The sequence below is a fragment of the Rhinolophus sinicus genome, linkage group LG14 (genome assembly GCF_036562045.2).
Source record: "Rhinolophus sinicus isolate RSC01 linkage group LG14, ASM3656204v1, whole genome shotgun sequence".
NCBI lineage: Eukaryota > Metazoa > Chordata > Mammalia > Chiroptera > Rhinolophidae > Rhinolophus > Rhinolophus sinicus.
Window position 1 is genome coordinate 23,319,226 of NC_133763.1, and position 22,784 is coordinate 23,342,009.

General features: G+C 38.7%; 1 protein-coding gene and 1 pseudogene across 3 annotated transcripts in view; one reads left to right on the forward strand and one right to left on the reverse strand.

The window, feature by feature from the left end:
- LYPLA1 (lysophospholipase 1) overlaps positions 1 to 20,913 on the forward strand; it is a 62,254-nt gene extending 41,341 nt beyond the window's left edge. For 2 of the 3 annotated variants that reach the window (XM_074318794.1, XM_019729833.2), the window contains 3 exons: positions 315 to 416; positions 15,646 to 15,822; positions 19,164 to 20,913. In XM_074318794.1, coding sequence (XP_074174895.1) covers positions 315 to 416; positions 15,646 to 15,822; positions 19,164 to 19,217 — 333 coding nt within the window. In that variant the 3' untranslated portion in view covers positions 19,218 to 20,913. The remainder of the gene's footprint in view (positions 1 to 314; positions 417 to 15,645; positions 15,823 to 19,163) is intronic. The other variant, XM_019729834.2, reaches the window with a different exon arrangement.
- On the reverse strand, positions 16,822 to 17,495 carry LOC141568563 (large ribosomal subunit protein uL15-like; annotated as a pseudogene).
- Positions 20,914 to 22,784: the final 1,871 nt, after the last annotated feature.

Here is a 22,784-nt window from a genome sequence, read left to right on the forward strand (position 1 = left end):
ATTGTATACCTAACACTTTTCAGAGGAGAAACTAGTAACTGTGAATTCAGAATATTCCTAGGGCAGTTGTGAGTGCAGCAGTTAAAACTCTGCTAACTGTGTTTTGACTGACTGGGTAGTCGTTATGTTTTCACAATGTTCAGTTTAGAGAAACCATGTGCTTTAGGACACTATAGGATGGATGTTGTTTGCCTGATTTGATTTGAAATAAGCCACCTAGTTTCATCTTTTTATGGACATTGTTAACAAGAAATCTCTTAAGTTGCTGTTAGCAGAAGATGTGTTCCATTTACTTTCCCTGCTTGTCTTTCCAGGGAGGAGCTTTATCTTTATACACTGCTCTTACCACACAGCAGCAACTGGCAGGTGTCACGGCACTCAGTTGCTGGCTTCCACTGCGGACTTCGTTTCCACAGGTAGCCTGATTGATTAAGCAACATTAAATTACTGAGATAAGAGATAGCAGATAATGTTGGGGAGAGAATAATTTTTTTTAATAAAGTTTATTTTTAGAACAGTTTTAGGTTCCCAGCAAAATTGAGCAGCAACTGCAGAAAGTTCCCGTTTGCCCACTGTCTCCATATATAGACAGCCCTCTTCCCACTGTTGACATCCTGCAACCCAATGGCACGTTGGCTACAATCAGTGAACCTACACTGACACATCATTGTAACCCAAAGCCCATTGTTTACATCAGTCATCCTTTTTTTGAATTTTATTAATACCTTTATTCATTTATCAATGGACACTTGGGTTGCTCCTACCTTTTGGCAATTGCAAATAATGCTGCTGTGAACATGGGTGTGCAGATACCTGTGTGAGTCCCTGCTGTTGGAAGTGGAATTGCTAGATCATACGGTAATTTTTAAGATTTTGAGGAGTCTCCATATTTTTTTCCACAGCAGCTGAGCTACTTTACATTTTCACCAGCAGTGTACAAGGGTTCCAGTTTCTCCACAACCATACTGACATTTCTTGTTTTCTGGGGTTTTTGTTTGTTTGTTTGTTTGTTTGTTTTGATAAAAGCTATCCTACTGGGTGTGAAATGGTATCTCATTGTAGTTTTGGTTTGCATTTCTTTTTTTTTTAAGTTTATTGGGGTGACAATTGTTAGTAAAATTACATAGATTTCAGGTGTACAATTCTGTATTACATCATCTATAAATCCCATTGTGTGTTCCCCACCCAGAGTCAGTTCTTCCATCACCATATATTTGATCCCCCTTACCCTCATCTCCTGCCACCCACCCCCCTTACCCTCTGGTAACCACTAAACTATTGTCTGCGTCTATGAGTTTTTGTTTCTCATTTGTTTGTCTTGTTCTTTTGTTGTTTTTGGTTTATATACCACATATCAGTGAAATCATATGGTTCTCTGCTTTTTCTGTCTGACTTATTTCGCTTAGCATTATACTCTCAAGATCCATCCATGTTATCACAAATGGTCCTATTTCATCTTTTGTTACCGCCGAATAGTATTCCATTGTGTATATATACCACAACTTTTTTATACATTCATCTATTGAAGGACATTTTGGTTGTTTCCATATCTTGGCCACCGTAAATAAAGCTGCAATGAACCTTGGAGCACACATGTCTTTGAGGATAAATGTTTTCAGATTTTTTGGGTAGATACCCAGGAGAGGGATTGCTGGGTCATATGGTAATTCCATTTGTAATTTTTTCAGGAATGTCCACACTGCCTTCCATAACGCCTGCACCAGTCTGCATTCCCACCAACAGTGTATGAGGGTTCCTTTTTCTCCACAGCCTCTCCAACACTTGTTACTATTTGTCTTGTTGATGGTAGCCGTTCTGACTGGGGTGAGGTAATAACTCATTGTGGTTTTTATTTGCATTTCTCTGATGATTAGTGATGTTGAGCATTTTTTCATATGTCTATTTGCCATTTGTATGTCCTCTTTGGAGAAATGTCTCTTCAGGTCGTCTGCCCATTTTTCAATTGGGTTGTTTGTTTTTTTTGTTGTTGAGTTGCATGAGTTCCTTGTATACTTTCGGTATTAGCCTCTTATCGGAGGAACTTTTGGCAAAAATCTTCTCCCATTCAGTTGGTTGCCTCTTTATTTTGTCGATGGTTTCTTTTGCTGTGCAGAAGCTTTTAAGTTTCATATAGTCCCATTCGTTTATTTCAGCTTTTACTTCCATTGCCTTTGGAGTCAAATTCATAAAATGCTCTTTGAACCCAAGGTCCATAAGTTTAGTACCTATGTTTTCTTCTATGCAGTTTATTGTGTCAGGTCTTATGCTTAAGTCTTTGATCCATTTTGAATTAATTTTGGTACATGGTGACAGATAGCAGTCCAGTTTCATTCTTTTGCATGTGGCTATCCAATTCTGCCAACACCATTTATTGAAGAGGCTGTCTTTTCTCCATTGTATGTTTTTTGCTTCTTTGTCAAAAATTATCTCTCCATATTTTTGTGGTTTTATTTCTGGGTTCTCAATTCTATTCCATTGGTCCATGTGTCTGTTTTTCTGCCAATACCATGGTGTTTTGATTATTGTAGCCCTGTAGTACAAGCTAAAGTCAGGGAGTGTGATACCTCCAATATTGTTCTTTTTTCCTAAGATTGCTTTGGCTATTTGGGGTGTTTGTGGTTCCAAACAAATCTGATAATTTTTTTGTTCTACTTCTTTAAAAAATGCCATTGGGATTCTGATGGGGATTGCATTAAATCTGTATATTGCTTTGGGTAATATGGCCATTTTAACTATGTTGATTCTTCCAATCCATGAGCACGGAATGTCTTTCCATTTCTTTGTGTCTTCTATCTCTTTCAAAAATGTCTTGCAGTTTTCAGCATACAGGTCTTTCACATCCTTGGTTAAGTTTATTACTAGATATTTTATCTTTTTGCTGCAATTGCAAAAGGAATTGTTTTTTGTATTTCTTTTTCTGAGATTTCATTGTTAGTATATAGGAAGGCAATGGACTTTTTTACGTTGATTTTGTAGCCGGCAACTTTACTGTATTCGTTGATTGTTTCTAATAGCTTTTTGGTGGAGTCTTTAGGGTTTTCAATATATAGCATCATCTGCATAGAGTGACAATTTAACTTCTTCATTCCCAATTTGGATGCCTTTTATTTCTTTCTCTTGCCTGATTTCTCTGGCAAGGACTTCCAATACTATGTTGAAAAGCAGAGGTGATAGGGGACAGCCCTGTCGTGTTCCTGAACGTAAAGCAAAGGGATTCAGTTTTTCACCATTAATTATGAGATTAGTTGAGAGTTTGTCATATATGGCCTTTTTATGTTTAGGTATTTTCCATCTGTACCTATTTAATTAAGTGTTTTAGGCATAAATGGATGTTGTATCTTGTCAAATGCGTTTTCTGCATCAATGGGTATAATCATATGATTTTTGTCCTTTATTTTGTTTATGTGATGTATCACATTGATAGATTTGCGGATGTTGAACCATCCTTGTGTTCCAGGGACGAACCCCACTTGGTCGTGATGAATAATCTTTTTAATGCATTGTTGTATTCGATTTGCTAGAATTTTGTTTAGGATTCTTGCATCTGTATTCATCAGAGATATTGGTCTGTAGTTTTCTTTGTTTGTGCTGTCCTTACCAGGTTTTGGTATCAGGGTAATGTTGGCCTCATAAAATGAGTTAGGGAGTACTGTCTCTTCTTCAATTTTTTGGAAGAGTTTGAGCAGGATTGGTATTAGATCCTCTTTGAAGGTTTGGTAGAATTCACTATTGAAGCCATCTGGTCCCGGACATTTGCTTTTGGGAAAGTTTTGGATGACTGATTCAATTTTGTTACTGTTGATCGGTTTGTTTAGATTTTCCAGTTCTTCATGGTTCATCCTTGGAAGTCTATATGTTTCTAAAAACTTGTCCATTTCTTCTAGGTTATTGAATTTGGTGGCATATAGTCCTTCATAGTATTCTTGGATGGTCCTTTGTATTTCTGTGGCGTCCGTGATAACTTCCCCTTTTTCATTTCTGATTTTGTTAATTAGTGTCTTTTTTTATCTTAGTGAGTCCAGACACGGGCTTGTCAATTTTGTTAATCTTTTCAAAGAACCAGCTCTTTGCCACATTAATTTTCTCTATTATCTTTTTGTTCTCTATTTCATTTAGTCCTGCTCTGATTTTTGTTATTTCCTTTCTTTTGCTGACCTTGGGTTTCATTTGTTCTTCTTTTTCTAGTTCTTTAAGGTGTAACGTGACATTATTTATTTGCGATTTTTCTTCTTTTTGAAATAGGCCTGTAATGATCTCCCTCTTAAAACTGCTTTGCTGCATCTGAAAAATTTTGGTAGGATGTATTTTCATTTTCATTTGTTTCTATGTATCTTTTGATCTCTCCTCTAATTTCTTCTTTGACCCAGTCATTCTTTAAAAGTATGTCGTTTCGTCTCCACGTTTTTGTGTTTTTTCCTTGCTTTCTTTTTGCAGTTGATATCCAATTTCAAAGCCTTGTGATCAGAGAGTATGCTTGGTATGATTTCAATCTTCTTAAATTTGCTGAAACTGATTTTCTGTCCCAATATATGGCCTATCCTTGAGAAGGTTCTCTGTACACTAGAAAAAAAAAGTATAGTCTGATGTTTTAGGATGAAGTGCTCTATAAATGTCAATTATGTCTATTTCGTCTAATGTGTCATTTAGGACTGCTATTTTGTTATTTATTTTCTGTTTCGATGATCTACCCATAGCTGTCAATAATGTATTTAAGTCCCCTAGTACAATTGTGTTTTGGTGAATTTCTCCCTTTAGGTCGGTTAATAGTTCCTTGGTATATTTCAGTGCTCCCTGATTGGGGGCATAAATATTGATGACTGTTATGTCTTCTTCTTGTATATTCCCCTTTACTGTTATGAAATGTCCATCTTCGTCTCTTGTTACCTTTTTCACCCTGAAGTCTGTTTCATCTGATATCAATATCGCTACACCTGATTTTCTGTGGGTACCATTTGCTTGGAGTGTCAATTTCCACCCTTTCACTTTGAGTCTATGCTTGTCCTTGTAGCTGAGATGTGTCTCTTGGAGAAAGCATATGGTTGGGTTTAGTTTTTTGAACCAATCTGCTACTCTGTGCCTTTTTATTGGTGAATTCAGTCCATTTACATTTAGGGTGATTATTGATATGTGAGGATTTCCTGTCATTCTATCTTTAGTTTTCTGGTAAGGCTGTGTCTCCATTGTTTCTTTGCCTTTTTGTTGTTGTGTATTATTTCTGTGTGGTGGTATTCTATGATGTTTCCCTCTGTTTCTTCTTTTATTACAGTATGTGTTTCAGTTCTAGATATTTTTTTGAGTGGTGACCCTTAAGTTTATGTAAAAGAAAGCTTGATATTTACAGTATTCCATTTTCTTCAGCACGCTTACTTTCTCCATTCCCATATTCTAGTTCAGGCCTTTACTCTCCCCCTTTTTATGTTTTGGTTGCCACAAATTGTCCCTGTTGATGGTGGTCGAAAGGCCTCCTTTAGTATTTCTTGGAGTGCAAGTCGTGTATTAGAAAATCCCCTCAGCTTCTGTATGTCTGGAAAGGTCTTTATTCCTCCTTCACATCTAAAGAGTATCTTTGCTGGATATATTATTCTTGGCTCACAATTTCTCTCTTTCAATAGTTTGAATATTTGGTTCCACTCCCTCCTGGCTTGTAGAGTTTCTGCTGAGAATTCTGATGATAATTAATGGGCTTTCCTTTGTTGGTTACCGTGTTCTTTTCCCTGGCTGCTTTGAGGATTCTTTCTTTGTCGTTTTTTGACAGCTTCAATACAATGTGCTTTGGAGAAGGCCTGTTGGGATTGAGGTAATTAGGTGTTCTATTTGCTTCTTGGATTCGAGGATCCAGTTCTGTCCACAAGTTTGGGAAGTTCTCATTGACAATTTGTTTGAATATATTCTCTATTCCCTTCTATCTTTCTTTTCCTTCTTTTATGCACGTTATTCTTATATTGCTTTTTCTGATGGAGGCAGAAAGTTTTGTACAGTTCTTTCATTTTTTTAAAGTCTCAAGTCTCTTTCTTCTTCCATCTGTGTCATTTCCAGGTTTCTATCTTCCATGTCACTGATTCTTTCCTCCCTCTGGTCAACTCTACTACCTAAGCTAGTTATTTCATTCTTAATTTCTTCTATTGAGTTCTTAATCTCCTGAAATTCTATTTGGTTCTTTTTCAAAATTTCAATCTCTTTTGTAAAATGCTCATGTTTTTCTCTAATTATGTTTCTGAGTTCATTAAACTGCCTTTCTGTGTTTTCTTGCATCTGATTGATTTTTTTCAGAAGTGCAATTGAATTCTCTGTCATTTAAGTTACATATTTCCATATCTTTAAGTTCCTTTTCTGGGGACTTTCCACTTTCTTTCTGAGCTGTCTTGTTGCCTTAGTTATTCATGGAAATTACCGGTTTATTATTTCTCTTCCTAGACATCTACAGGAGTGGGTTCTTCAACAGGTTGATAGGAAGAGGTTTTTCTTTTTTTTTCCAGTACTTGTTGGTGGAATGTTTTATTTTCTCTCCGACTGCAGCCTTGTTTTCTCTCCCACACGGTAGTGCCATGTTTTCTCTGCACTATTCCAGCTTCTCACTCAATGGGGTGATTCCCTGGAGACGGCTTCTCCTCTGTTAATAGTTCGCCTGGGTCATAGGGCGCAGTGACCGTGTGGGTATGCAGAGAGCTTTTGAAGTTGCAAAGCTCTTCATGCACCAGATTCAGAGCCCGTGTGTTTCAGCAGTTGTGTTTACTACTGCAGGGATCCGCCCAGATAGGTGGGGCCAGAGGCAGGGTGAGTTGTGCGAGTTAGCCCGGAGCAATGGCGGCGACCACCACCACAGCCGGTCCTGCTTCCAGAGCTCCCTCCCCTTTGCCAGAACTAGTTGTGCTGCAAATCTGTGTCTGCGGTCCACAGTTCCTAGAACAGCAAACATTCTGTTCTTTTGATTTGACACTGCTACTGTTCCGCTTCTAGCACTGTGCAGGTGGGGGCGGGGCGAGCTCTGGGAAGGTAGCGAGGGGGCGGGTAGTCTCAGTGCCTAAGGCTTCCGTTCTCTCCTCGGCAGTGAGGGCTTAAACCACCGTTTCAGCCTTCTTTCCTCAGTCTTTTCTCTGAGGTTTCTGCTGTGAGCTTTGGGTTCAGCCTTGTTATATGTTATCCCCTCAGCCCTGTGGGCCATAAATGTAGCCCTAGCAATCTGAGTTCCTCCCTCTCCCGCAGTTGCGGTAGTTCTGGGATGCTGTAAGCTTTGCATATTGAGCTAGGTCTGCGTCCCGTGCCCGTGCGGCTCCATCTCCACACTTCTCCCTTCCCTTCTCCCTCACTTGCGGGATTTATCCACCTTTAGGTGAATTCAGTAATGGGCCTCTTCTTCTTGCCTTTCTGCTGTGCAGGGAGGCCTTTGTGGAGTTATAGTTCTTCAATTTGTTGTAAATTCCAGGTGAGATTTACAGAGGCTCACCTCACGCTGCCATTTTGATGATGTCTCCTCTCATCCTTTTTTAAAAACACTTTTCTTAGACTTTTGTGATGTATTACTAGGCTTTATGGGTATACTACATTGTCTTCACTGTGAATTCTGTAGAATGGAATAAGAAATAATTCCTATTATCATAAATCTTATATTTGAAGTACTTGATACTTTCTAAGATGTATACAAAATTACAAAGTATAAGCAACACACAAACATGTGTCAGACATCTGTGCATCGAATCATCCGAAGGTGGGCAAATCGTGTGTGCAGGGAAGGAGGGAAGGTGGAAATACACAGACACGGGCTGCAGGATGCAGGCCACAGTGCAGAGCTCACTGCAGTCTTGGGAGAAGGAAGAATCCAGGCTGCAGTTACTCTCCCTGTGGTCCAAAGTCCTGCTTGAGGTATCACCATATATATAATACGGTTGAACCCAGTGTTTCGGGTAGAGACCTTGGAGCAAAGAATGAATACAGAAGGGTGAGAACTGTGATTTAAGCCCTCACTGCCAGGCAGAAAACAGAAAACAAAGACACAGAGCATGACCGATTTCCCCCCACCCTCCCAGTGTTAGAAGCAGGCTCCAGAAGAAAAGGTAGCAGTGTGAGATTAGGGAACAGAATAACTACAACATTGAGAACTGGAGCTATGGTTCCACAGCCACAAATGCACATTCTGGCGATAGGGAAAGAGCTGTAGGGGCGAGATAGCTGTGGGCTAGTAGTCGCCATTGCTCAGAGCCACAAATGCACCAGCTACCTCTCACAGCCAACCCAACCCCTCTCTTTCTGGGCGGATGCCTGCTGGGGCAAGCAGAGCCACTGAGACACACAGGCTCTGCATCAGGCTGCAGGGGCAGCATTGAGATTTCAGAAGCTCAGATCTCTTATCGTCCTCCATATCCTTCCATGAAGGCGGTGCCCTGACAACCAGGCAACCTGCTCAAAGAGAAGCCTACCTTTCGTTGCATGAGAAGCCAGAATAGCACAAGAGAAAATGTAACGCTACAGCATGAGAGAAATTAAAAGGCTGCAGTGGGAGAGAAAATAAAACATTCCAGCAGCACCTTCTAGAAAGAAAAACACAGATCTTTTCTTATCAGCCTGCTGCAGAACCCACTCCTGTAGATTCCTAGGAAGAGAAATAATAATTCATTAATTGCCATGAATAACCAAGGTAACAAGGCAGTTCACAATGAAAATGAAAACTCTCCAGAAAATGAATTGAAAGACATAGAAATATGTGACTTAAATGACAGAGAATTGCAGTTCTGAAAATACTCAATGAGATGCAAGAAAACACAGATAGGCAGTTTAATGAACTCAGAAACAATCAAAGAACAAAATGAATATTTTACCAAAGATATTGAAAGTTTAACGAACCAAGTAGAAATTCTGGAGGTGAAGAAATCAGTAACATAAATGAAGATTAAAAAGCCCGCTTAGATAATGGAGCTGATCCAATGGAGGAAAAAAATAGCAATATTGAAGATAGAAATCTGGAAATGACACAGATGGAAGAGGAGAGAGACTTGAGAGTTAAAAGAAATGAAAGAACGCTACAAAAACTTCCTGACTGCATTAGAAAGAGCAACATAATAATGGGTATACCAGAAGGAGAAGGGAACAGAGTATATTCAAACATATAGTCAATGAGAACTTCCCAAACCTGTGGAAAGTACTGAATCCTCGAATCCAAGAGACAAACAGTACACTTAATTACCTCAATCCCAACAGGTCTTCTCCAAGGTGCATTGTATTGAGGCTGTCAAAAATTAATGACAGAGAATTGTCAAGGCTCCCAGGGGGAAGAAAACAGCAACCTATAATGGAAAGGCCATTAGATTATCAGATTTTTCAGCAGAAACTCTACAAGCCAGGAGGGAGTAAAATCAAATATTCAGACTATTGAAAGAGAGAAATTATGAGCCAAGAATAATATATCCAGCAAAGATATCCTTAAGATATGAAGGAGGAATAAAGACATTTCCAGACATACTGAAATATACTTAGGGAATTTTCTAACACATGACCTGCATTACAGGAAATACTGAAGAAGGCTATTTGACCAGAAACAAAAAATCAAAAGAATACAAAACCATGAGCAAGATTACTAACCGACAGAAAGAATGAGTAAATGGCAACCCTTACACAAAATAGGGCACTATACACTTAAACATAACATACAGGCTAAAGAAGATAAAAACATTTTTTTTAAAAAGGAGAAAGAAGAACAAAGTTGCTACTGCCACTCAGAAATCAACTCACAGCATAAGTACAAATAACTTGTGACAACAAAAACATAAAAGGGGAGAGAGTAAAGGTCTGAATCTGCAAAAGGGAATGGAGATAAGGGTATGCTCAAGAAGAAGGACTACTGTACATATGAAACTTTCTTTTACATAAACTTAATGGCAACCACTCATAAAAAATCCAAAACTAAGATATATAACATAAAAAAAGAAGGAACAGAGGGAAAAAAATTGTAGATTACCACCACACTAAAATAACAGACAGTAACAAAAAGGGAAAGAAACAATGGAGACACCGAGATACCAGAAAACAAAAGACAAAATGGATATAGGAAATCCTCATATATCAATAATCACCCTACATGTAAATGGAGTTAACTCATCAATAAAAAGGCACAGAGTGGCAGATTGGATCAAAAAGCAAAACCCAACCATATGCTGCCTCCAAGAGACGCATCTCAGCTACAAGGACAAATACAGACTCAAAGTGAAAAGGTGGAAATTGATACTCCAAGCAAATAGTATCCAGAGAAAAGCCATACTGATATCAGATGAAACAGACTTCAGGATAAAAAAGGTAACAAGAAACAAAGATGGACATTTCATAATGATAAAGGGGACTATACAACAAAATAACATAATACTTATCAATATATACTTATATGCCCCCAATCAATATATACTTATATGCCCCCAAAATATATAAAGCAAGCACTAACAGAACTAAAGAGCGAAATTGACCCAAATAAATATAGTAGGGGACCTAAATACATCATCGAAAGCTATGGATAGATCATCCAAACAGAAAATAAATAAGGAAATAGCAGCCCTAAATGACACATTAGATTAAATGGACATAGTTGACATTGATAGAGCATTTCATCCTAGAACACCAGACTATACATTCTTTTCGAGTGTACATGGAATATTCTCAAGGATAGACCATCTATTGGGACATAAAACTGACCTCAGCAAATTTAAGAAGATTGAAATCATATGAACATATTCTCTGATCACAAGACTTTGAAATTGGGTATCAACTGAAAAAAGCAGGATAAACCACAAATATGTGGAGATTAAACCACATGTTTTTAAAGAATGACTGGCTCACAGAAGAAATAAGAGGAGAGATAAAAAGATACATAGAAACAAATACGAATGAAAATACATCCTATCAAAATTATTGAGATGCAGCGAAAGCAGTAATAAGAGGGCAATTTATATCATTACAGACCTATCTGAAAAAAACAAGAAAAATCCCAGATAAACTACCTAACATTACGCCTTAAAGAACTAAAAAAAGAACAAATGAAAGCCAAAGTCAGCAGAAGGAAGGAAATAATAAAAATCAAAGCAGAACTAAATGAAATAGAGGACAAAAAGATAATAGATGAAATTAACGCAATAAGAGTTGGTTCTTTAAAAAGTTTCATAAAATTGACAAACTCTTGGCTAGACCCATTAAGATATAAAGAGAAAAGATAAACAAAATCAGAAATGAAACAGCATAAGTTACTATGGTTACCACAGAAATACAAAGGATCATACAAGAATAATATTGTTACTGGAATCTCCGTTCTTGGGGACGCAGTGAAGAATCACAGGTCAGCAAGCTGATTACTATGCAATCAGTGTTTATTAGTGATACATTCTCAGGGAAGACAACGGGCCTAGCTGAGGTGCGAGAGATGGGGGGAGAGAGAGAGACAAAGAGAGACAGACAGAGAGAGACCTAGTCGAGGTGGGAGAGCGAGGCCTAGCTGAGGTGGGAAAGATAGGCATAGATGGGGGGGGCGAGAGAGCGAGCGAGAGAGAGAGAGAGAGAGAGAGAGAGAGAGAGACTAGAAGGAGGGGGTGGAGGCCGGAGGTGAGAGAGCAAGAGACAGAGAAACCTGCCCCTTTTCCAAGGACTTAGCGTTTGCTGGGTGGAGTGATGGGGCTACATATTGATTTGGTGGGAAAAACGTGGTGCATGTTCTTCCACCTGAGGGCATGACCTAAGATGGGTGAAGGTCTGTTGACTCAGATCATTATCTTGCTTCAGACCACCTCTTGTCATCTCTTGTAAAAACAGCTATGTGGCTGGAGACAGTTAAAGCTATTTATGAGCTTTTTCTGTTGTCACTGTGGACCCCCTGCCATCCATCCTCCTCCTCCTACATTTTAAAACTTCTGCCTAACACAATGAAGGACTATATGCTACCAAATTCAATAACCTGGAGGAAATGGACAAGTTCTTAGAAACATAAACCTTCCTAGACTGAATCACAAAGAATTGGAAAATCTAAATACACCAATCAACAGTAAGGAAATTAAATCAGTCCTCCAAATCTTCCCAAAAGAAAAAGTCCAGGACCAGTGAATTCTACCAAACATTCAAAGAGGATCTAACACCTGTCTTCCTCAAACTCTTCCAAAAAATTGAAGAAGAGGCACCACTTCCTAACTCATTTTATGAGGCCAACATTACCCTGATACCAAAACCTGGTAAGGATAACACACAAAGAAGAAAATTAATAGACCAGTATCTCTGAGGAATACAGATGCAAAAATCCTAAACAAAATTCTAGCAAATCACATACAGCAATGCATTAAAAAGATTATACATCATGATCAAGTGGGGTTCATCCCAGGAACACTGGAATTGTTCAACATATGCAAATTGATCGATGTGATACACCACATATACAAAATAAAAGATAAAATTCATGTTTATATCAATAGATGCAGAAAAAGCATTTGACAAGATGTAACATCCATTTATGATTAAAACACTTAATAAAATGGGTATAAAAGGAAAATACCTTAAAATAATAAAGGCCATATATGACAGAGCCTCAGCTAATAGCATAATGATGAAAAGCTGAAGCCCTTTGCTCTACATTCAGGAACAAGATAGGGTTGCCCCCATCACCACTGTTATTCAACACAGTATTGGAAGTCCTAGCCCCAGCAATCAGGCAAGAGAAAGAAATAAAAGGCATCCGAATTGGAAATGAGGAAGTTAAATTGTCACTCTTTGCAGATGACATGATTCTTTATATAGAAAACCCTAAAGACTCCACCAAAAAGCTATTAGAAACAATAAACAAATACAATAAAGTTGCCCGCTACAAAATCAACGTACAAAAATCCATTGCATTCGTATATACTAACAATGAAATTTCAGAAAAAGAAATGAGAAAAAAATTCCTTTTGCAATTACAACAAAAAGAATAAAATACCTAGGAAGAAACTTAATAAAGGATGTGAAAGACCTATACGCTGAAAACTCTAAGACATTTTTAAAAGAAATTGAAGAAGACACAAAGAAATGAAAAGACATTCTGTGTTCATGGATTGGAGGAATCAACATAGTTAAAATGACCATGTTACTCAAAGCAATATACAGATTTAATGCAATCCTCATCAAAATCCCAATGGCATTCTTTAAAGAAATAGAACAAAAAAATCATCAGATTTGTATGGAACCACAAAGCACCTCGAATAGCCAGAGCAATCCTAAGAAAAAAGAATAATGCTGGAGGTATCACACGCCGACTTCAGCTTGTACTATAGGGCAACAATACTCAAAACAGCATGCATGTTATTGGCAGAAAAACAGACACATAGACCAATGGAATAGAATTGAAAACCCAGGAATAAACCCACATAAATACTGACAGATAATTTATTTTTATTTTCTTATTTTTCAGTGTCTCACTTTTTCCTTCTTTTTTTCCCTTACCCCCCTTCTTCCGTCTTCCACCCCCCACCGTCCCCCACTCCAGTTCAAGCTCTTGTTTCTCAGTCTAGTTGTGTAGGATATAGCTCTTTGGCCCATGCTAGTATTATGAACTTGCGCTCCCCTGGCTGAGGCAGTCGGTCTCCAGTCGTTGGCCGGCCGCTCACAGCAGCCCATGGCAGCTCTCCCTGGCTGCCGGCCACTCACATTGGCCACTGGCTGCTCCTGGCAGCACAGGTAGCCCATGGCAGCACAGAGCAGCCCATGGCAGACCTCAGCAGCCCGCGGGGTGCTGCCCATAGCAGCTCACAGCAGTTCAGGCTGAGCTCCTGCTGCTCATGGCCGCCCAGCTCTAGGGAGAGCTGTTGTTCACAATCTTAGCTGTAGAGGGCGCAGCTCACTGGCCCATGTGGGAATCGAACAGGTGACCTTGGCGTCAGGAGCTCGGCGCTCCACCCACCTGAGCCTCCGGGCCAGCCCAACAGATAATTTTTTACAAAAGAGCCTAAAGCATAAAATGGAGAAAAGAAAGCCTCTTCAATAAATGGTGTTGGGAGAATTGGAAAGCCACATGCAAAAGAATGAAACTAGACTGCTATCTGTCATCATGTACCAAAATTAACTCAAAATGGGATCAAATGCCTAAACATAAGACCTAAAACAATAAACTGTGTAGAAGAAAACATAGGTACTAAACTTATGGACCTTGGGTTCAAAGAGGATTTTATGAATTTGACCTCAAAGGCAAGGGAACAGACACTTCTCCCAAGAAGACACAGAAACGGCCAACAGATATATGAAAAGATCCTGAACTTCCCTAGTTATTAGGTAAATGCAAATCAAAACCACAATGAGCTATCGCCACACACCTGTTAGAATAGCTATCATGAGCAAGACAAATAATAACAAGTGTAGGAGAGGCTGTGGAGAAAAAGGAACCCTTGTACCTGGGGGGAATGTAGACTGGTGCAGCTGCTATGAAAGGCAGTGTGGAGGTTCCTCAAAAGATTAAGAATAGAATTACCATATAACCTAGCAATCCCTCTCCTGGCCAGTATATACCCAAAAAATCTGAAAACATATTTCCATTAAGATGTATCTACTCCGATGTTCATTGCAGCATTATTTACAGTGGCCAAGACATGGAAACAACCAAAGTGTCTTTCGATACATGATTGGATAAAGAAGATGTGGTATATTTACACAGTGGAATACTACTCTGCCATAAGAAAAGATGAAATAGTGCCATTTGTGACAACAGGGATGGATTTTGAGATTATTATTCTAAGTGAAATAAGTCAGACAGAAGTCGAGAATTGTATGGTTTCACTCATATGTGGGATATAAAACTGAAAGCAACAAAGGAACAAGACAGAGAGACAAAAACTCATGGACACAGCCAACAGTTTAGTGGTTACCAGAGGGTAAGCGGGGAGGAGGAATAGTAGAAGAGGGCAAAGGGGGTCAAATATATGGTGATAGATCGAGAATGGACTCTGGGTGGTGAGCACCGACAGTGATGTATAGATGATGTATTATAGAATTGTACACTTGAAATCATGTAATTTTACTAACCACTATCACTCCAATTTAATTTAAAAAAGAAAAATACATTTTAAGATATTTATAAAATTACAGGTATTTTTTGCACATAGAAGTAATTTTGAATACTCAATATGCTCACTGTGTGATAGTAGAATCTCCTATACAATATCATTTCTAAGTACTCAACAGTGTAAAGCAATATATACTATATACGTGGGAGTTGTAGACCATATTTTCAAATTATTCTTTAAATCTAGTGTTTTTTCTTGTCACTATATAGTAACTCTTTGGTGTCTCGAACATAGTAAGTGCTGTTTATTAACCATCTTATTTAAATCAAATAAGAGCTGAGAAGAACATGGTTCAGCTAAAACATTCCTCTCCTTTCAGGACAATGTGAACATATAAAGAATAATTAAGATACAATCTGCTTCAAGGAACCAGTTCATTGGGAAAGCATATATGATAGGGTAATCATGTGTTCTATAAAAGTTTAAAGAGATGTGGAGAGAATAAGGATGGAAGTAATTTTATTTCTGTGGCCAAATATAATCTATAATGTAATTAATAACATGTTGAATGTGCATATCTACCCACATTTTTGAGTGCCTGGCATAATACTCTGTACATTTGAATGAATAATACTAGTTTTGTTATGTTTTTTTGCAGGGTCCTATCAGTGGTGTTAACAGAGATATTTCTATTCTTCAGTGCCATGGAGATTGTGACCCTTTAGTTCCCCTAATGTTTGGTTCTCTTACTGTCGAAAAGCTAAAAACATTGGTAAATCCAGCCAATGTAACCTTCAAAACCTATGAAGGCATGATGCACAGTTCAAGTCAACAGGTAAATTTTGGAAGCAGTGGTTAATGTGCAACTTTTTTACATGTGATATTTTTAAGATAAATAACACTTCACTGCTTAGGGATTTAAAGGAATTAATGAATTCACACTGAATGATAGGTTAGCAGGACTTAGATCAAAATTTATTCAATTTAATTCAAACATTCACTGATTTCCTGTTACATGCAAGCATTGTACATAATTCAAAGACAAATAGAAATTTTATTAAAATTCAAAAGGGATTAATTAAAATTAAAAATTTAATAGGGGAGAAGGATATATATATCCAAGTAACTATAGGAAGCAGAATGTGATATGTGTTATATTAGAAGTTTTAAAAAAGTTATTTGAAAAACAGGAGCGTGAGATCAATTTTATCTTAGGAGGCACTTAGATCATGATGAAAGAGCTAGGTTTTGAACACTGGGTAGGATTTGGATACCAGGTGTGCAGAGAAAGGACTGTAGGACAGGAAAAGCAAGCTGTCTAGTTGTGCTGTAGTCTTATGAAAAGCTAGGTGTCATAGAACAGAGACAGAGGAGAGACTCGGTTTTAGAGAGCTTTTATGTCGTGCTGAGCATGGACTTGTTCTCTAGGCAGCAGAAAGCCATTGACATTTTTTGATCAAAGCAAGATATAATCTAATCTACATTCTGGAAACAAATGAAGCAGAATCCAGTAGAATTTAGTAACTAATTCTATGGAATGGGAAAGAAGAAAGTATCAAAGAGGCCTTATATTTCTACTCAGATGACTAACATGATGCCATTCATAAATTAGGTACAAGGAACGTTTTTAGGGTAACAGGAGGAATAAATATTGAGTTTAGTAAACGTAGTGAGATTGATGTGCCCCAATGATATCAGGATGGGATGTTAGAAATACTTGTCTGAAGCTCAAGCCTGTAATAGAGATTTAAAATAGTTACCAATATTATTAATCAGTGAAGAATTACAATGGGAGACTATCATGAGAAAAAAGCCAAGGGTCAGAACTTTGGGGGAGTTAAAAGGAGTTAGAATTTCTGAGTGGGAGTGAACAGTATCCCAGGATTGAGAAAATGATTAAGGTAGGCCAGGAAGAAAGTATCCAATAGTCAGCCACCTGTGACCTTGGCATTTGGGGAGGTACAGCAGTGGATTGTATGAAGTAGACAGGGAAATGAAGAAGCAGAGGCAACATGAGAAGACTTTTTTTAACACTTGAGCGTTTAATGAGCATGTGGCTTCAAGCTACCAGGATACAGGCTCCTCCAACGCCCTTAATCTTCTCCTCAGCTCTTCTGCTGAAAAATTTGGCCGTCAGATGACAGGCTGCCTTGGGAGTTTTCCCTTCCCCAGAACTTTGTAGTAAGTACCCTGATTGCACCACGTCAATGATAGGAGCAGCTCCTATCTTATTTCTGGCAGCGTTTACCCATGTCTGCTCACTGACCAAGGTCCACAGTTTATGAGGGTTGACAGTTGGGCAGAAGCTCTGGTTCCTCTTTAAGCGATAATGCCTCATACCAACTTTCCCAAAGTAACCTGGGTGATGTTTGTCAAAGTTGATCCCGTGGTGATGCAGCCACCAGCATTACCTCAGCCTCCTGGGTGCTTCCAGTGCTTGCCAATGCGGCCATGGCCTTGGCTCACGTGGCACTGAAGATTCTGGTTCTTCCTCAGTCTGGAAGGCATGTTGTCAGCCAAGATGAAAGAGCTGAAAAGACCTTTTCAAGAAAGGTTTTGGTAAAGGGGGAGGAGAGTAGGAAGCCTCTTCTTAATAGGATGGGAGAAAGAAACCCCTATGAGTGGGGAGGAGGGAGGGAGAAGATGCGATAGAAGATAATTGATAGGGGAAAGCCTTAGAGGGATCATATAATATAATTGAGTCCTGAAATGGGTGGTGGTTGCCTTAAAAGAGGAGAAAAACACTTTTTAATCCAGATAGAAGAGGATGGATGAATAAAAACAAGGATTGTTGTGGTGGAGAAGAGAGTCATTGAGAGCTCACATTAGATCCTCACAATCTGAAAAGTAAAGTAGGAGATGTACTCACTTAATCAGAATGAAGGAGGCCTTGATAGATTTGGAAGCTTGAAAAGGCCTAGAATAAAAACTGATGGCTAAATATTGATGAAGTCCAAGTTAACGTTGTTTTGTAGCTGCTCATGTGGCTAAATCATTTGCTTTAAGGGATGAGAAAGCAGGTAATAACATGATTTATGTAGAAAGACAAGGGGGCCTGAGATTCTAGGGTGTTATTGAGAATGTAGTTGAAACTGTCGTGAGGTACTGAATCCAGAAAGGGAGGTGAGCTGTACTCTGCTCATCCTGGAGGGACTGAAGATCTAGAGCAGTGATTTTCAAAGTCGGCATTGCTTCACAAGGACCCAGGAGCTTAATAGACAGATGCCCAAACTCAGCAATTTTGATTCAGTACGTTGAGGCCTTGGGGTTGAACTCAAGCATCTTTGTATGGAGTTGTTTTTAAAATAAAAGCTCCATAGATGATGTCTTTTGTGCGATCACATTGGAGGACACTAGGCTGAAGGATTAGAAGCAGAAAGTGACAAGAGGTAGAACAATAGGAGGTGGTGTCATAGGAAACTTAAAGGACTTAAGAGTGTTGTAAAATAGACCACTTTTGTGCTATGGCTTTCTTTTCTGAGTGACTAAATTATAAGATTGAAGGTTCTCTGCATTGCTAATTTGTGGGTCTGTGAGGCTAAGTCTTGAAATACTACAGATGATAGGAAGAAATAAATATGTTTGGGGGAAATGAGAAAACTGAGCTAGATGCAGGAGTCTTCTACAAAAGTTTTTTCTGTAATAAATATTTGGTATATTCATTTTCGTATTTTTCCAGGCCTATCTTAGGTACATGCTCTCTTTCAAATGGTTGCTTATATGTACATCCTTATGAAATGCACAAATTATTTTAGGGTATGGATTTAGCATTTTGTTCTCATGACAAAATGTTAAAAGCTAGGCTTTTCCATGGATACGTAGTTGACAGTTATCATATACTTCCTGAAACTTCTCGGTATAGATATTGTCACTTCTAAATCCCCTTCATCTCTCTTACTCTCATGTCTTATTTGTTCAAGTATAGCAAAATGCAGACCATTTTCCTGGAAGTAGATAGTACATGGGAGCTATTGTGGAATGTACAATAATAATAATAATCAGGAAATGTTCTGAAATTTCTATTGGAGCCTCATATCTCTGTTATGACTTATTTCATTGTAGTAGTAAAAATGTGGTTTCATCTTACCTATGCACACCACTGATTTAGTTAGTGGTATGTTAGTTGGGATTTAATTTCTGATTTGTGTAACAGTTAAATCACTTTATTTCAAACAGGAAATGATGGATATCAAACAATTCATTGATAAACTCCTACCTCCAGTTGATTGACATCACTAAAAGGTCTTGTGTAGAAGTCCATACCAGCGTCATTGTAATGGAGTATAACTTTGTTCTGTACCCTATCTTGAAACTTGTAATGTTTGCAGTGTTAAACTGTTTTGCAAATACACACCAATGACACAGACTATGTAGTATCTCATCATGGGAAATTTATGATCTTTTAAGTTTCTATATATGTATTTGTATAATATGATCCAGAATATACTAGTATTAAAAAAGGTGAAGCAGCTAGCTTCTTTTTCCCAACTGTGATTCAGGAAAATAATAAAATACTCCAACCAGACTTTTTATTACATCATTTGAAAATTATTAGTATGGTTAATGAAATCTTGTTCAGGTATAAATGAGCAGTTAAGATATAAATAATTTATAAATGCTGTGACTTAGTCTATGGACTTATTCCAAAATTACTTAGTCACCATGCAGTATCTGTATTTTTATATATGTATTCATATATGCTTAATGATTATAGTACATAAGAATGAGGTGTTATTACATTATTCCTAACAGTAGGGATAATGCTTCTAAGTGTCAATAAAGAGTATTATTGCTCTCTTCAATAAATGGCCCTTTTAGTTTGGGAACCAGGCTTTTTTCCCCCGTTATCATTTCTTAATATTCTTTTTTCCTCTGTTGAAAAGTGTTCTTTCTTCCCTCTTATCCTTTAACACAGACCAAATATCGCCTCCTTGCCATAGACATCTGCTTTCAATACACGCTGTAATTTGACATTCTGAATCACAGACATGATAGTATTTAAAATGTATTTATACTTAAATAAAAAAACCAAGCATCACTTCAAACTTCCTACACTACTAATTTGTTAAACTATACCTTAGCTCAAAGTTATGCTATGTAGTTATTAGAATCTTCAGTCCAGTTTGTGGTTGTATTTTTTCTGTAATTGACTGAAAGAATAATTAGGTCATATTCTAGTGTGTTCTGGAATATTTAAGAATGATCTTAACTAATTTCTAAGATGATTTGCTCTAAGATTATTCTCCTTGTAGCACAGTCTTAGTTTACTTATTTGTACGTATGTTTGAAATCAGCTACTGTAGGAAATGAACAATCCATTAGAAAAATTTGCTTTACTTTTATCTGCCAATGGACTTATTTGAAATATTCACTTTAGTTAGGTGATTTTTTTAAAATTAGTTTTTATGCAAGCGTAAAAGTAGCAGTCATTTGATTTTAAATAGTCAAGTTTTTTAGATTATTGGTAAAGCTATTTGAAAACAAATTTATGGGTTATAAAGTGTAGTCAGAACTCAGTACATATGGTGTAGTTACCACCCAGTTTAATATATAGCAAAAATACATATATGCTTGATATTTCTGAACTGTTGTTAACTTTTCTGCTGTATTCCAATTGACTAAAACAATGTTAGAAATGCATCTTTATAAATGGGTGCTAATTGAAAATGGAAATAATTTAGTAATGGACTATATAGAATGTTAATAATGAAGCCATATGTTTATGTCTGGATTCAAAAATTTTAAACAATCATTTAATAAGTCATTTTGCTTTACCTTGATGAATATAAGCTGTTGTTTCAGTTATAAAAATCAGCAAGATCTAATTTATGGCAAGAGATATTCCGTTGAAATATTGTGCTGTAATGTGGGGAAATGTAAATCTTTTTCACGGTTTCTATCAATGTGAAATAAAATTTAATTCTGATTTTTCTGTGACTGTTTTGAATAGTTTTGAATATTTTAACATTTGGGTTTGTCTTGGCAAGGCTGTCTATAATGAAAAGGGAGAAAATGACAGTGTAATCACAAGAATATACCTTTGGAGAGACAAATTTGATGAGGTAGGTCGGCATCATCAAATGGATGGAACCAGGCATGAAAAAAGCTTCCCTTGTTACTCAATTTTAATAAGCTAAAAAATATATTCATAAATTTGGTTTTCAGCGTTCCTAAATCTATTTAAGTTTTGTTTGGTGTTTCCTTTTGTCTCTTCCTTTTATGTAGTACTCATGGGATTTTTAAATTAGTGTCATAAATCAGTTATCCAAATAGTTTTTTTTCCTTTTATTCACTTTTTTTTTTTTTTTTTAAACAATTGAAAGCATGGTCTTTTTTCTTGTTCTTTTTTTTTTTTTGAGATTTTGTTGGGGAAAGGGAACAGGGCTTTATTGGGGAACAGTGTGTACTTCCAGGACTTTTTTCCAAGTCAAGTTCTTGTCCTTTCAATCTTAGTTGTGGAGGGTGCCATTCAACTTCAAGGTGTTGTCCTTTCAGTATTAGTTGTGGAGCACGCAGCTCAGCTCCAGGTCCAGTTGCCGTTGCTAGTTGCAGGGGGCGCAGCCCACCATCCCTTGCGGGACTCGAGTAGTTGAACTGGCAACCTTGTGGTTGAGAGCCCACTGGCCCACGTGGGAATCGAACCGGCAGCTTTCGGCGTTAGGAGCATGGAGCTCTAACTGCCTGAGCCACTAGGCCAGCCCCTCCTTTCATTCACTATTGACTTCTAACTTTTCCTGGTAAAGGAACTCTTCTGTTCTCTTTAGCAGTCCTTCAGTTTCTGCTTTTGAATACTTAAAGTGACCAGCTCACCTTTTTATAAGGCTGTGTGGGGACAGAGTCCCAGAGAGCTGTTTCCAGGCTTTCAGCCTCGCATGGGGAGGTGCTGGCTCAGGTGGTGAATGGCCATAACTGTGATTGGTTGGCCATCAGCTGTAACTGGTTAGCCAATTGGCTACTGATATAACTGCGGGGCTGCGTTGATTGGTTGGTTGGTTGGCAGGCAGAGGAATGAATGGTGGACTGCGGATTGTGTGGCTACTACTGCGTGTGTCTTGCCGGCCGCCAGAGAGAATATAGTGGTATGACTCCCCTATCTATGGCTCCGTGGGTGTTCCTTTTTGGCCTAGCCATATCCTGCATTCCTATGTGGGGAGCGGGAGCTGAGACCCTGCAGGCCACCTGGCACGACAAATGGCACAGCGAGCAGGGTGTGGTGCTGGCCAAGGCCTACCGAAGGATGGTGGAGCAGTTTCTGCATGTGAAAGCTCAGCTTCGGGAGGCCCGTGAGGAGCGATACCGGGAACAGGAGGCGCGGTCTGCCTGGGAGACTCAAACCTCTGGATGGCACGCCACCCTGTTGGCCAGAGCAAGTGTCGTCTTCCTTTTGGTGGTCTGCTGCTGCCGTGGGCTCCTAGAGTTGTGGACATCTGACACGGAGGCCTCCACCCACTCAGACACCTGGCACGGTGAGCAAAATTTCGACCAGGTAGGAATGGAGTCTGACTCTGGGCAGGAGGACGTGTGACCCCCACACAGTGTGTGTTGTGCAGTGGCCACTCTTCTCAGGAGTTGGACCCCCAAGGAGGGGTGGGAGGACATGGATGGCTCTCTGGCCAGCGTGGAGAGGGCCCTGCAGGCTCTGGCTGAGTGGTTGCCAGTGGAGGCAAAGGCTACAGCCGGCCGTGTGGGCTGGATTTTCCTCACGTCCTTGAGTCTCAACACAGAAAATCCGCCTAATGAAATAGCCCAGGTGCCATACCAGGTGTTCCGGTTGGAGGTGCTGGAAGCCCTGGTTCG